This window comes from Rhopalosiphum maidis, chromosome 1 (assembly GCF_003676215.2).
Source record: "Rhopalosiphum maidis isolate BTI-1 chromosome 1, ASM367621v3, whole genome shotgun sequence".
Lineage (NCBI taxonomy): Eukaryota > Metazoa > Arthropoda > Insecta > Hemiptera > Aphididae > Rhopalosiphum > Rhopalosiphum maidis.
Genome location: NC_040877.1, coordinates 10,583,565 through 10,600,516, shown reverse-complemented (window position 1 = coordinate 10,600,516; position 16,952 = coordinate 10,583,565). Strand labels below are relative to the sequence as shown.

The 16,952-nt window shown below is 22.9% G+C and overlaps 1 protein-coding gene across 3 annotated transcripts in view; it reads right to left on the bottom strand.

Moving 5' to 3' along the window:
* Positions 1-16,952, bottom strand: part of LOC113549082 — a 219,531-nt gene that overhangs the window by 56,532 nt on the left and 146,047 nt on the right. For all 3 annotated transcript variants that reach the window (XM_026950239.1, XM_026950238.1, XM_026950240.1), the window contains 2 exons: positions 11,758-11,969; positions 1,936-2,097 (listed from right to left, as the gene is read on the bottom strand). In XM_026950239.1, the coding sequence (XP_026806040.1) occupies positions 1,936-2,097; positions 11,758-11,969 (374 nt within the window). The remainder of the gene's footprint in view (positions 1-1,935; positions 2,098-11,757; positions 11,970-16,952) is intronic.

Genomic DNA, 16,952 nt, shown 5'->3' with positions numbered 1-16,952 from the left:
GAAATCCTTGAAATCTAAAGAACAATTATAATTATTTCATCGATGATAATAAACTATAAAAAAATATCTATTTGATTAAAAACTCATTGACTATAATATCTTTTGATATGTATTATACAAATATTGTGCATTTAAGTAACTCGTATAAATGTATTATATATATATAGTTTAAATCTTCCACACTTCAGCTTACTATACTAACTTTGAACATTGTTACAAACTAATAATATCAGACAATCACTGTTTGTTAACACAATAAGTAGTATTCGTCGAAATTTCGCTTGTTTACAGTGATTTACTAATCTTATATAGTCACTCATGGAAAATTTAAATTAGTCTGCTATATAGTTGCAGTATACAACATTGGGATAGTAAAATGCTGACATTTATATCAAAGAATCTTTCTTTGTGGTGAGTAAAAAATTAAAGCACCAGCAACATTATTTTAGTGTTGTGTGTTTTATGTACGTGCGTGCTGCATAAGTATGACTAAAGTACACGACCATCATGAAAACACAACTTAATTTATAAATATAATATATATTTTTATAGTCTTCAAAGTCCAGTCTATGGTTATTAATAAGTTTCATTTTTTTCATTTTTCAAAAAATCGTGACCTGAGTACTAATATTCTAAATTTAAGATAAAACAGTGTTGTCATATCAGCATATAGGTCTATTATGATGAATTGACGGAAATGTTATAGTTTTATAAAAACTACGATGGATTGTTATGGATAATTTTTAAATAATGTGTTATTACCAATAACCGATAATCAATAGTATAAAACATTAAATTCTAAGTGGAGTAATTTGAATTTACAAATATTTTTTTTTAATTTTCGAGCTTAAAAAAGCTACAATTTAACTTATAAGGGTAATTTTAAGTAAATAATTAAATAAAGTTGATATTTTAGCAGGTTAAAATTCTTAGTATTTATTTAAATATAAAAAACTAAATCTATTTATAAATATTTAAAATGTAATGTATTTTAAAGTATTTTTGATTCAGGTGTAGTGAAGTTATCGAATGTTGGTTTCTAAATAAAAATGCCTGAAAAATTGACTTTTCGAGGTCACTGTTAATATAATTGTTTTTTATATTTGTTTTTTTTTTTATAAATTTCGATAAAAATAAATATTTTAAATAAAAATTACTTGAAACTTTGGTAAAAAAGTGTCATAACTATAATTAGAAAAAAAAAAAAAAAATAAGCATAATTCCACAAGTATTTATTTTTGAGTGTCCAAAGTCCAAATTTTGACAACATTTTGCAAAAATCACATATATTTGAAAATAATAAATAATGAATATAATGTCATAAAATATAATATTTAGTAATATAATTTAAGCTGAAAAGTCACCTTTGTCCAAAATTTTTTTTATTATGTACCTAATGATTTATCATTTAATTCAAAACTAAACATAACAATGACTTACTGAATATATAACTTATGTATAGCAGATAGGTTTACTACTTTCTACTTTTTAATTATATATTTTGAAACAAAATACTTTTCTTAATATTTTTAATACGCATAAGAAACATTGAAACAAACATAATATGTGTTATTGATGAGAAAAAATAATGATAGAACAATTATTTTTTTGATATGTACAAGTTTCAATACCTCTTTTATTTAAATATTTGTTCAATATTCTATATTTAAATAAAAAGTTGTAAAAATAAATAAGTTTAAAATTCAAAACTTTAAATCTTTTAAAAAATATATATATTAAAATTAATTTTTTAATATTTTTAAATCAATTAAAATCCTTTGAAATCTTTTAAAAGTTTTAATTTTTTAATGGTATATAATATTTATTTATTTTTAAGATAGTAAAACATTACTAATATTTTTTATGTATTCTCTAATCTTAATATTTTAATTTACAGTTTACTTAATATTTTTATATTTATGAAAACTATTATACTTGGCATTCATATGAACCAGCATCTCTTTTTTGTACATATTTGATCTGTAAATCCCAATTATCTGCGTTGTCTGCATGCATCACATGAAATCTGTCATCATTTGTGTACATAAAAACACCGGAGCTTAGTATATGCCAATCTCGACGACGAACCCACGATACCTGAAAAAAAATATTGTTATTGCTATAAATTTAAATACTAGTATAATTGGGATTGTAGTGCACTAGTGCCCCGTAAAATCTTAAAAATATGCAATTCAAAATATAATATACCAATAATTTCAATAATTTATTATTATTTTTTGTTCCATAAAAATAATGTTATTTTGTAAAAACATTAATATTAAATTATTTCAAATTTTAACATTAAATACTGTAAAATTCTAAAATATTGTAAAAATTATAACTATTAGAAACATTAAAATTAGAAGTTATTGCATTTCGAAAAAATACAAAATCAATTTTTATTTTCATTCAAAAATGTATAAAATGGTTTTGTAACTAAACCAATATTTTGTAGATAGTTTTAAAGTTAAGTAGATATAGGAAGATAAAGTACATTAATGAAAATTTCACTTAAACACGAAATTCATATATACTAAATTGATCATTTAACCATTTCACGATTTTGTAATATTAAAAAAAAAACAACATAAAATTGAAATATAACAAACTTTCATAGTTTGTCATACATTAGGTACGTATATTTATGGATGGTTATTAAACAATAATTAGTTGTTATTTTCTTTTAAAGTATTGTGATTATTCAATTCCTTTCAACGATAATTAACATAAGTAATTCAGAAGTATATCACACACTAAATTGCATTTATTATGTATATTGATATGAACTTATAAAATTAGTTAATTCCTGGATTTCAAATAAAATTGTTTCGATTAATTTAATACAATAATAGATCTACTATACCATTTACAAAATAAAATTGTATTGTTTAATATTTAGTCGGTCTTTATATAAATGACAATATTATGTTTAAAATACATAGATTTTATATTTATGCATATATTTCTAATTCATTGAAATTTTAAATAGACAAAGATAATATGAATCAATGCCTTTATTTGGTTACTATATTTGACAATTGACAGACCAAAGCATTGTATATTATTATTACCTTTTCAAAAATTATTTATTTATTATTATCTTTAGATATGCGGTTTGCCCAATTTACTATATAAACTAATTAATAGAACAGTTACTTGGTCACCATAACATAATATGTTATTATATAAAATATTTCTATAACGATTGTGATAACTATAGGATATATAATTTTGAATATCATAATATATCCTATATAATCAATTTGAGCATTATAACTTATGAACATAGTAACTTCAGATACGATCAATTATAGTCAATATTCGTCGATGGTAGATGGCTCATGATTATTTTGAAACAGTCAATTTTTTAATAGTAGCAATATACCAGTTTATTATACAATACATTTTTAATTTGAATTTTATTCTATTGCATGTCTAAGAGAATTGTAAACAATTTCATACCACAGAATATCACTTATTCAAAACCGGACAAAGATTTTAATCTATAAGCAAGAAACTTGAGATAATTGTATAGATTATAGATTCATATAATGTCTGTCTGTACAAAACCTCTCAAAATATTAGAGACTGAGGATTATATTGTGTTACTAAATGTATTAATTGTAACATTAATTAATTATATTGTAGAGTACAAGTAACCGTAAACAATACCAAATAAATTTACCAAATGATATTGATCCCTACTCTAGACACTAATAAATATAAATGAAACAAACATAATTTAATAAACATTTTCACTAGATTGTGGACCAATAGGCATTTATGAATAATTAACTTAAATAAACATATTATTAAGTAATCAAAAACATACTTAGATCGTATATTGTAAATAATATGAAATAATATGTTGGAAAGTGCACTGGTTTAGGTTTCCATTTTTAAATAAATTAAAACTCAATAATATGGTTATTAAACAATAACATTACTTATATATAAAAGAAAAAAATACAAAATAAGTATTCAAGTCATAAAATGTTTATATGGCAAGTTGTAACCATAATCCATAATATAGACTATACTCCCAAACTTAACTATACTTCCTATACATAAGATTAATACTTGATAATTACATTAACGTCACATAGACATAATGACTTAGACGTATAGCATTATGTCAAAACTATTATATATCAAACTCACGTAGGCACGTCGATTATATTATATACTTAAGAAAAAAACTTTTGAGAGATTATTTATTTAATTATTACGTCCCAGCAGTAATCGCGTCCAACGGCTCCAAGTGTGTTTCATACTGTGCGCGATAACTTATTACTTCGGTTAACATGGACCGAATGAACTTAAGTCGTAAAGTTATTGTTAGTACGATTACTTTAAAGCAAAACATTTAGTGAACGACGAGCTGCAGCGAAGTTTTAGTCCACCAATAATACCTGCGCTTAGTACGCAATACAGCTAGCATTATTGAAATGACACGAACAATATTCCCACTCGAACACTTCGCCATCCAAAATTATATCGAATCAGCGCGGCAGTGGTTCAGCGCACATTAAAATATTATGATCAAGAAGATGGCGTCCTAAACAGTTTACCGAAAATAATAATTGTCTCTTCTCGAACTGCCACACCATGACATTATGAAGTGATCGCACGCGATGCCGATGAAGACACGGTTTGTCCGACGTCAAACCGCGTTCAGTCCGCTCAAGTGCGTTAGTTCGCGAAATAATAATTGATGTAATTACGACGGTTCAGCGAGTTGTAACTTATAGTACACGTCTTGGATGATTTATATTTTATCAAAAGACGGCTTATTGTTATTTAAGTCTAGATTTATAAAAGTTATGTGTTTTTTACAAAATAATATTTACTGAGTGTAAAAGAACGCGGGGCTGAATGGGTGAGCTTACGTATCAGAAGCTAAAATTTAATTGAAAATTGTGACTAGGGATTTTAAAACTAGAACCGATTGTCGATCTTACTCGAGAAATGGTTATTAATAGTATGTTAAATATAAGCATATATCCGAAGAAAAATATTGTCAATAATAACCGTTATATCTTATGTCGTATTGCATAGTGATGTAATAATTATTAAGAACCTGCACGACCGACCGTCACTCTTTTCTTCACAAATAACAACCGACTAAGTATTCATATTAAAAAAAAAAAATGTTACTACGAATTTCAATATTTTAAAATTTATTTAATAACAACTTATGATGCTAATTCTTATATTTAATTGACAAGTTTTATTATGTTTTAAAAATTAAAATTAGTTTTTAATTTTCAATATTTTTACGAACTAACTTGACTTTAAACATAAAAAAAATATCGTGTAACTAAATTTTTGTAATAATGACTTATAAAAAAAATTTTTAAAGATGACAAATTTTTTGACAGAAACAAACATTTCATCAACACAAATTAAATTTAAAAGAAAAAAACATAAAAAAATTGATAACTTTCAAATATATTTAATACTTATTAACTATAATGTTTTTTGATTGTATTATTGTAAGGAAGATCGAAAATGGAAACAATTTTGTAGAATAGTTTTTATAAATTTATATTTTTGAGATAAGAGTATCTTCTAACGATTATTTAAGTATTAGAATATATTTTTAAGAAACTTGAGTTAAAAAAATTGAATTTCATTCTTATATTTATCAATTATATATTTCCTATTTTAGAATAAGAATACAAAAATATATAGAATGTATAAACAATATGCCTGTTTGTTATTTTTTAAGAAAAAACATCATTAAATATTATTTTTGCATTTAATTTAATTTATAAAATTATTATAAAACATAATGGTAAAATTAATTTAATCAAAAATAGTTTGAAATTAATTATATTTTAACTTCTAACCAAATAAATGAAAAATACTAATCTATTTAAACAACCGGGTTAAAACAATATATTCTATAGGTTACTACATTCCTATAGGTATTTTCGAAAATAATTGTTTATGAGATATATTTATTTTTAGTTTTTAAGGTAATTTTTAAGATTTTTTTGTACATAATATTTTAATTATTTCAGTATTTTTAAAATAAAAATAAAAAAAGAACTTTTAAAGCACGTACTGTCGTTCTTAAATAAAAAGGATTGTTTACTTATAAAGCAACATTGCTTAAAAATAATTTTAATAATTTTAAAATTTTAAAACTAGTATAGTTTTTTTTTTTAATTAGATATATATTATATTATAAACGTTTTTCATTAACATATGAGTTTTATTAATTGTAATGACATTTGAAACGCATTGTATATTAGGAGTTATATAAAGGAAATATTTAGAGTTTAGACTAATTATTGTAGATTATAACTATAATATATTAGTTAAATTAAATTGATCGATTCTCATTAAATCGATAAATCATAATCAGATATAATTTTTATTAGGTAGCCAGGTAAATCTTTTAGTAGGAAAAACATTTCGTTTTGAATCCCCTCAAAGGCTCAAAATATTATATCTACAAAAGCTAAATATTTACTATTTTTACGTGTGATGTAAATATGAGTCTTTATTCAATTCTAATTCAGTATGTACGATCTGTTCATAAAATTGAACATATGTTTGTAACTATTTCATGGTCAGCTCTTGTGTCATCGTTAAATCTAACTAATTTATTCGTAAGTGTATCGTTTTTCTACATGGTAAACATTCCTTGCAAAATATTTAGATAAATCCATTACGTTTTAGGTTAGATAATAAATATAGTTTTCATTAGTGTTAGTAACTGTAACAATCTAAGACTGCATTAAAGTTTCTTAATAAATCAGATTAATTCGTCCTTCACTACTGAGATATACATAATATAAACACGTACGGTGTATCTTCTATTTAAAGAACTTTGAGAAAGTTCAATAATATTATTGTATAATATTGTATAGATCAGCGTTACAAACAGTATTTGCAATACGTTCATGATCAAAGTTGACGGTTTTCTGATAAACCTTGTAAGGTTTATTTTTTTTTTGTTTTACTTACACTGTTTTAATAGCTTGTATGCTTAATAAACTTTAATTTTTGTTTTTAATTAATTATTCTCATAATAATTACTTTGCCTTAAAAAATAATAATAAATCATAATATAATAATAGAATAATAATAACAATATATTAGTATAATTTGTACTTTTATGATTTAATTAATTGTATGATCTGGTGATGTTTCATACTTCCATGTATACAGTATATTATACTGTTGGTGAATTTCTTTTATTGTAGATGATCATTACTCATTAGTTAATACAACCAAAATTTGATCTTTTTTGGAATACTCAGCATTTTGTGGCATATAGTGCAGATTAAGGTTATAAAAAAGTGTTTATTCTTAAGAATAGCCTAAACAAGTATGATCAAGTATGATGTGAGCCATAACATAAAAAAAAAAAAAAATTAATAATAATGCACAAACAATTACATACAAAAACATTTATGTACGGTGACCATAATAATTAATTGATAAAATTGTTTTACCTACACAGTTAATTAATTATACTTTTAGTCTTTGTTTTTTTAGATCTATTTTTATGAAAAATATATATTTAACAACGCTTTTTATTGTCTAATATTTTATATTATATATTATTTTTATGACGTATGTACCGTGAATCACTTACATGATATAAATATATAATATATTATACTGATTTTAGAGTAATCGTTTTTTATTTGAAATACAATGAATGAGTTAGACATTTTAAGTTTTTATATTTCTAATATTCTAAAAGGTGCTTATAGAGGAAAATAAAAGAAGTCAAATAATACTCCTGTATACCACATGAGAGTTATTCTTCAAAATTTCTAATGTACCATAAATAAAAAAATAATTTGTTTATTGATTAGAAATTACAAAGTAACCAATTAAAACCTTATGTAATTTTAGGTTAAATATTTTTACGAGTTTCTTTTTTAAACATTGAAATATCTTTTAGAGGTTTATGGGATATTAAAAAAAAAAAAAATACGATTTTCGGATTCGGCGCTACAGTAAGTAGTTATTTACTATAAATTTAAATAATTGTAGTTGCGAGTACTTGAATATTATTTTTATGAAATCTACTTAAGACAAACGATTAGAAAATAATTTTTGTATGTAATATATAGAGATGCTATGAAATGTCGTTTTTGTAATTATGGATGTTTTACAGAAGTGTAATAATAATCAAGTATAGTTATCTAAAAAATAAAATTTTAGAAATGGTATTGAAATGGTAGGATATAATATAATATTTTTTGATGGTAGGTAATAATACATAAGATTGTATGTCATGATCAGGTTTCAGACACGAAAAACAATCAGAATCTATATTTTTACATCTTTTTTTTTAGATTTTCAAATTGTTTAAGACAGTTGTGAAATTGTGTGTCAGTTAAATGAAATATTATACATACTAAGACAAATCTTGCATATGAAGAATTTCCATTTTATGCGAACTAATCTTTGAATATATCACACTTGTCTTAGAACAGATGATATTTTTTAGGTAGTAGTAGGTTTAAACACAAATAATTATCTTATTATGAAAACTAAATAAGCATTTTAGCAACATTAGCTACTAAACACTACTTGCATGTATAATTCCTAGTCTGCTTAACAGCCAGATAAATCGATTGAAATTAATGACGCTAGTAACTGTGCAGTTTTTAAGGGGTCTGCACAACACCATATAAAATATGCTCGATACAAAAAAATCATGACTCAACTGTTTAACAACGAACAATTATAAAACCTCTTTCCCTCATTTTTATAAAAATTAACACTCTACAGTTTTAGAAAACATTACTTGCCATGCACTATTAGGGGAGTTACTCACATAGACCACAATCAAGTTTATGCCAAATCACATTTAAGTAACCATCGAACTTGTCAAACTATTGGATATTAAAATCCAATTTTCGAAAAATATAAAATCATTATCAATAAAATATGTAGTTAATGAATCACATTATTATAAACTATAATAATATAATATCCATGTCAAACAAACGTTTAAATTCAACTATATTAAATAATATATCTTATTATATATATATGTATAAAAAATAATTAATAAGAATGATTAGCGTGCATCTTTCTTTATTATAACTAAATATTAAGCATTATAATTCATTGTGAAATTATTCTATATTTTTGTTATTTGAGTTTATTGTTATTAAATACCCATATCAATCAAAACAATAATATTTATTATCATTTAAAATATCAAATCTTGTATCACATTTTACACATAATACTTTTAATCGACTTGAGGAAAAACACTTTAAAAATGAGTGAAGACTTAAATATGTGCATGGACATTGATTTAAGTGGTAATTTGTAGTGTTTAACAACAATCTATGTGCATTTGTATATGTAGAGTGAACAAAATCGTTTACAAAAATTATAATGTATGGACACGAATTTGACATTTTATCTTCAAAGAAAGGAAAAATTAATGACGAAAAAATCATTGCCACCATAATGTATAACGTTTAAATTAAAATATAATTGTTTTCACTAGCTAAACTTTTCAGTACACGCCACCGTATCGCCAATTTTATCTTGTACAAGGTACGACATACTGTACTACATAGGTACATTGGTTTAACTATTTTTTGCAATTTAAAAAAAAAAAAATTTAAAAAAAATAATGTAGAAAATATACAAGGTTAACACGAATATTATTATTAACAAATAACGACTCAATCATAAATTTAAAAACTGAAGTAAATAAAACCTCACAATATTGGACATTTTAAGTTATAATGTAAGTATTAAACATTTTTTAATTTTTTGTATCAATAAAATATACTATACAAGTTATAATGACTATATTTTATAGATGATACTATAAAACAAGAGTTTACCATCAAAACAATTATACTAAATTTCTTTTTCAATTTCTGCCCATACACAGATTATCATGATAACCTTTTATAATTATCTTTAATTATTTACAAAACTCTAAACATTTTGGCAAAAAGTACCTGATTATAATTAAACAATAAAATCTATTATTTTAAACACTAAATGCTTTTGTAGGTATAACTGCCGTGATAAACATTTGAAAAAAAAGTAATGTTTAACTGAGTTTTTTCAAAAGTAATTTAAATTAAAGTACTGTTTATTATATAATTCAAAATATGATGTTTATATTTTTTTAAATATTTTTTACGTATTTATTACCAAAATTAGTAAGAATTGAGTAATATTTGTACACACATATTATGCTTTAAAGAATAAACAGTGATCTTAGCTTATGGATGTATAATCAATTATTATTAACACTAGGTAACTATTTATATAGTTAATTAGTCTTAGTTTATATTTGGTAAAAAAAAAAAAATATAAAATGAAATAAGAAAAAATAATAAGAACTATTTTCAACGTTCAGTATAAAATAACGCAAATTGCAGCATTTAGTTATATTTAATTATTTACTTAGTATCCACTGAAAAACTTGTTCAGACGACATAATTATGTATATTTATTATTATTACTTATACCTGCATTATTGTAATATTTTATAAAATGATGTTTACTTGTTGTAATTGAATTATCCGCATAGTATTAATTATTAATGCTTAATATAATGTTTCAGTTTATTTATTTGTATTAAAACTTCAAACTAAATACTTAGTTTTGATTACTTATATAAAATATAATAGGTATAATGGTATATATGATATATAAAACTATAATTTATTATGTAGGTAATTGAGATTTATTCCTGGAGTTTATAGAATATTATAAATAATGGCTTTGGTTGATGATATAAAATATAAAGGTTCAAAATCATAATATATATATATATATATCGTATGTATAGTGTATACATAAATAAGTTATATTTAGAGTCTTAGATTTTCTTTAAATAAAATACATCAATAAATGTGCATACATTTTATAGTTTTCATATTAGCATAATTTAAGTATACATTTAATACCGATACATAATTTTGAATATGATTATTATTATTGCTATTCAATTTTATTACTAAATTTTTTTTTGATTAAAGGTACATACATTCCAATTATATATATTGTATTTATTTTTTTGTTAATTGAACCATCAATAATCAATTATATGTGACGTATTTTAATTTATATTACATATAATACATGACAATTTAATTAGAAGTATATGTTAAAAAGTATAAGCTGTAAGAAAAATATTATTAATAAAAAATTACATAATGATATTTAGGACTTTTGGGGAGTAGTTAAATAAAGTAAATGGTATTGATAATAGACAGATCGATATTAATCTGATAAGAAAAATAATATAATTTGATTTATTGGAAAGTTAAACGAATGATTATTATGAAAAGTGGAAACGAGGAAAAGATAATTGAATCTTGTTTAGTGGCCTAAATTCTGAATATCAGGCAAGATATAACTCATCAGGACATTTTACTAAGCCTGATAAAATTGTGTATAGAAATTAAAAAGTAAAAATCAAGTTATTGTTTTTTTTTTTTTTAATTTAATGTTTCAGTACGTTGGTTAATAACTTATATTACTAATATTGATATATTTTTCAAAATTCCTAGCCAAAGAACACGAGTATTTCCTATTAACATAAATAACAAATAATATACGATAGTTAACGAATTATTGTTATAATCTTATAATCTTATAATAATAATTAATAAAAGCTATTTTGTATACATCGTATTAATTTTTTGTTATTTGATCGATAAATATTTATTTTCTTTCAATATAATCATAACATTTTATAAAAATAGTTTAAATAAAATAGACAATAAGCCATACACATACCGGTCTCTGTTTCAGGTTTTGGACTGTGCAGTATAGAAACGTGCTCTCGCCCAATCTAGCTGTCACATTAGACATTGCTGGACCCTCAAATACTGGAGGCGATATTGATTGTTGAGTTTTAGTGGAGTTTCTCCGTCTTGTATGTGGAGGTGTCTTTATTTTTGGCACAGTAGATGTTGTTGGTTGAACTAATTCAGGATCCAACACAGTTTCTATAATACAAAAAAAAATATATGTAAAATAAAATTCTAAAATTTTTATGAACATTTTATAGGACTGAGTAATGAGTATACATATTACGACATAAGTTTTTAGAGTACCTATTAAACTTATATTAAACGATTGAGATACCTTTAATTTATTAGGACAAAAGGCAAGACACTCAATGTTGTGGAAATCTAAATTATCACAAATTCGATTTAAAAAATCATTTTATATTATTAAATAACCTAAAATATTAACGCATTTGTATTTTTATACTAAAATAGTGTTATACTCATGTGATTTCATAAGTATTATTAAATATAGCTAGTTATTTAAAGATTACTACTAAATGATAAATTAATAGTTTTTAATAGAACAATATATTATTATAAGATCCAAGGCATCACTTGAAAAGTGTAAAGGCATGCATTTGAATCCCATTTAAGATGATCTTTATATTTAACAGATTATTTTTTTTTTTATCTAAATTAAAAGAATTTTTCACACAAAAATATCTCATGCAAAATTCTGAAAGAAATCCACTAAAATATTATTTTACAGCCACACAGGTATTATAATATAAATAGTTATACAGCGGTATTCAGGTGTTCTGATGTTGATTGGGTATCTTTTGTCAATTACATTAAATTATATACATACGAGATATCAAAAGACCGTAAAAAGTTTGAAAGAGAAACTTTTAAAAAAACAACTTCTTTGAGTATAACTACATGATGTTTATATTTGCTTATAATTTAAAATATGAACCAATAAAATAAAAATATAAAAAGTTAGGTAGGTACAGAATTATTGAATTTATTAATATGAGTATAAGGTATTTTTTATTCATTATGTTCCGTTATGTATTACCTATAATGAATATTTACACAAACTTGTATATTTCACAATATATGAAATGAAAAAATGTTTAAAAATGATATTCCTATAAAATTAAGGAATAAATGATTATTATAAAACGTCAAATTTTATATATGCCTATAATATTATTTCTATCTTAAATTGTATACTATATTTATTAAAAAATAATTGAATACTTATATTTTTGTCTATAATAGATTTAATATTTCGATTAAGTTAAATAATTAAATTGTGTTTGTTTCATTGTTTGGATTTGGACCAAGACCTGTTTCAATCAGGCGGCTTATATTGAGTTCCTCTCTTTTAATAATATAATATTATTGAGACTAAATTGGTATATTTAATTTAAGAATTCTATCGTGAAAAAAATATTAATATAATTGTACAAATGACAAAAAAAAAATGTATAAATTACTTGTCATTAACATAAGATAAATTTTAAATCATACAATATCAAATTATACCTAAGAGAAATTAAAACAAAAATAAATAATTGGAGATGTTATAAGTTTTCAAATAAAAACTAGTTTTCCCAGTGTCATATAAAATATCCAAAAACTGATGAAGTGATAATTTTAATTCATTAACTATGACTACACAATACACATTGTCCATGTTTGTGTTATTTAGTCTTCTACATTATATCATATTGCATTACATAATACTGCTTAATGTTTACAGTATCTATCTTTTTATATTTAAAGGCATTTATATTTGCTTACCTACTCTACAACTTTATGTGTAAGATTATATAAATGTATAAAAAACTATTTTTTAAACTCAGGTTAAAATAACATTATCATAGAACATTAGAACAATACATACATGGTATCTATTATTATAACAACAAACTTTTGTACTGAGCTGAAGAATTCTCGTCAAACTTGATAACAAACTTTGTGTAGGTATTCAGAAACCTTTGAGAAATTGTAACAATATAGATAAACGAAAACAGAAAATAAATGTCTTATAGTCTTATACTATAAAACATATAAAAACTAAAAACTTAAAATATATAATACTATCATACTCATACATATTATATGCGTCTGTAATAGATTATTTTAACATTTATATTTTAAATATGTTTAGAATTCAATGGCGTATAAAGGTAACCATAAATTTGATAAATTTAAATTAATTTATATTACGTGCAAAAATTGTTGAATATTAAAACAATGGTGGATTTAAAATAGTTAAATTATGCATACATAAAATTCTTATTCTAATTTCTGATTAAGACCCAATGTGTTCCAATCACTAGTAACAATACGTACACTATTTTTAAATGTTTATCATATATTTGATTATTTGTATTTGTTTTATTATTATTATTATTATTAACTAAATAATTAAAAATATTATATAATTTCGTTAAAAAAAAAGGAAGTAAATACTACTATTTATTCAATAATTTTGAAAATTAATTTATTTCGATTCAAGCTCATTGTAAATTTTCCTATTAAAATATACATATATATACAGTCAATATTAAAAGATATTTTTATTGTTATAACATGAATATTTAGTATTTTTATTACACTTTTACACTCGTATTACGGTTAATTATTATGTAAAACAAAATTAAAATGTAGTAGAATAAAAATACAATAAAAATATAGTGAAAAGGGGCAATGAGGAGTTGGGTGTCATTCGTAGTAAAACAGAAACACTAATAATTAAAAAAGTAGTATTATATTAGTATGGAATTCATTATGTGTAAGATTATTTTATTACTATTTTATGTTTTGTGCTTATCATGTATATTTTAAAGTTATTTAAATATGTTTTAATTCGCTTACCTTACTCATAGTATATATATTTCAATATTTATGGTTAATGTGTAGTAAAAAATTTCTTAGAGTTGAGGTGTTCGATGCTCGGGTCACTACGTTGTGTTTTGACGAGATTGTATAAACAAAAATAATAAGTTTGTTGTTAGAGTTTTAGAGTTATAAGTACTGTATACAGCATAGTAATGCTGTGTAGATTTGATGCGTCGAATAACATTTAAATTTGTATTCATTATAATTAAATGAATAAGGAAAAATAGTGCAATTTATTTTTGCTGCAACAAATGAAAATGAAAATGACAATGTAATTTAATATTGGAGTCCTAATAAAGTTGGCTAAGAAAGACCTCAGAGATATTGTCTCCGATTAGGTATTCCAACTATGTTTCAGAAATCAAATATTATAAGTACACAAGTGTTGGAAAGGAAATTTTGAACTAATGAAATTTAATGTCGGAATCTTTAAGGAGCTAGCTAAGAGAGCTCATAGATGTTTCTGATCAAGTATTCCAACTATGTTTTGGAAATCCAACATTACAAATACACAAATGTTGGAAAAGAGCCTTAGAGCTAATGCAATTGAATTTTAGAATCCTTCAGAAGCAAGTTAAGTACGGTCGCGGAAGAACAGATAGTACTTTGCGCGTAGGTGGATATCCACGGTTGTCGTACAGTCAAGAAAGGAGGAGACGATGGTTGAGCTTGCCGAGCTTATTGCGTACAAAGGTCGTCGAACTTGGCCTCAAAATATCGTGATAAACGATAATCATTTTATATCTTGAACATATACCATGAGTTCTAAATATTTAATTATATCATCAGAGCATCATAAACAAGCCATAAATAAAAAAATCACTTCCAAAGTTTTACTTAAATTATTTAATATCAACTAAAAAATAATCATAATTAGTAATCCATAAACTATTTTTAAACTTTCTCCATTATTATTAAAAGTTTGAAACATAATAGTTTATAAATATAAAACTATTATGATGAACTAAATTTGTTTTTATAAATTTATTAAATTAAATAATATTTTATTTATTTATAAAATAGATTATATAGTGATAATCAAAATATGTTTTGGATAAAAATGTTTTAAAATAATATCGGCACATTATAGAATAGAATGAAAAAGCAGATCAAGACTTAATGCTATATCAGAATAGATATATTTTTATGTAAAAAACGAAATAAATTCATATTCAATTATCAAATAGCATTACTTTTGACACTAATTTAATACTACAATTAAAACGATAAAAAGAAAAAATATAATACTTAAATGTGATTAACCGACTTCGAATAAGTCATACTTGCCTAATACACAGTTATTTCGTGACCAAAGAAGAGTTTTAACATATAACAGATATGGTGTCCTGATGTTAATATACTATTATACAACGTAAAATTACCTATACAGTACAATATTTAAATTATTAATATTACGTAGTAAATAATATGTATATTATATTAAATCGTATGCGTTTTAGCTATAAATAAATGTGTTATATACCTCTCTTTATTCATTAAATAATAAAATATCACATAATACATTACAGTTTGTATTCAATTTTAATTGTTCATAGCATTTGTTTAATTTAAATTTTATAATATCTTAAAAATATTTAATATTATCTACAATTAATCATAATGATTATAATAAATATAAAGAAGCACAACTTTTTACAGTAAATACTGTATTTTCATCTTATACAACAGAATAATAACTTAATTTTTATTTATATTATTTTTGGAAAAACTTAACACCAAAATATTTGTGATTATAAAATATATACTTAAATTAAACTGTAAATAGATTCATGAAATCAGAATTATATTTTAAAAGCATTTATATATTGTAACATTATAACCAAAAAATATTTATATTAATCAAAAGTTATTTGATTCTCGTATTTCTTTGATTGTACACTGATAATGTTCAGTAGTTTATCGTGTTCATAGATCATGCTTAAAAAGAACTTAAGTATTGTAAAAAAGTGATAATAATCCAAAATATTGACCATCTTACAAAAATTTATATGATTGAACCTAAATGCGACACATAATGAAACATTTTGAATTGACTGCATTGCGGGTAATCCTAATAACATTATTTTATAGATCCAATTTATTTTGCCGCAATCGAAAATTGTTTTTATTTAACGCCAAAACTGCATTGGCTGTAATTCCGGGAAAGAAAAATTTATTTTTTTAAATATTTTCTTTTTTTGTTATTTTTTGTTATTTAAATCAAATTTCATTACAAAACACTTCTATTATTATGAACACTAACACACTGTATAATTTCTTGTCCCT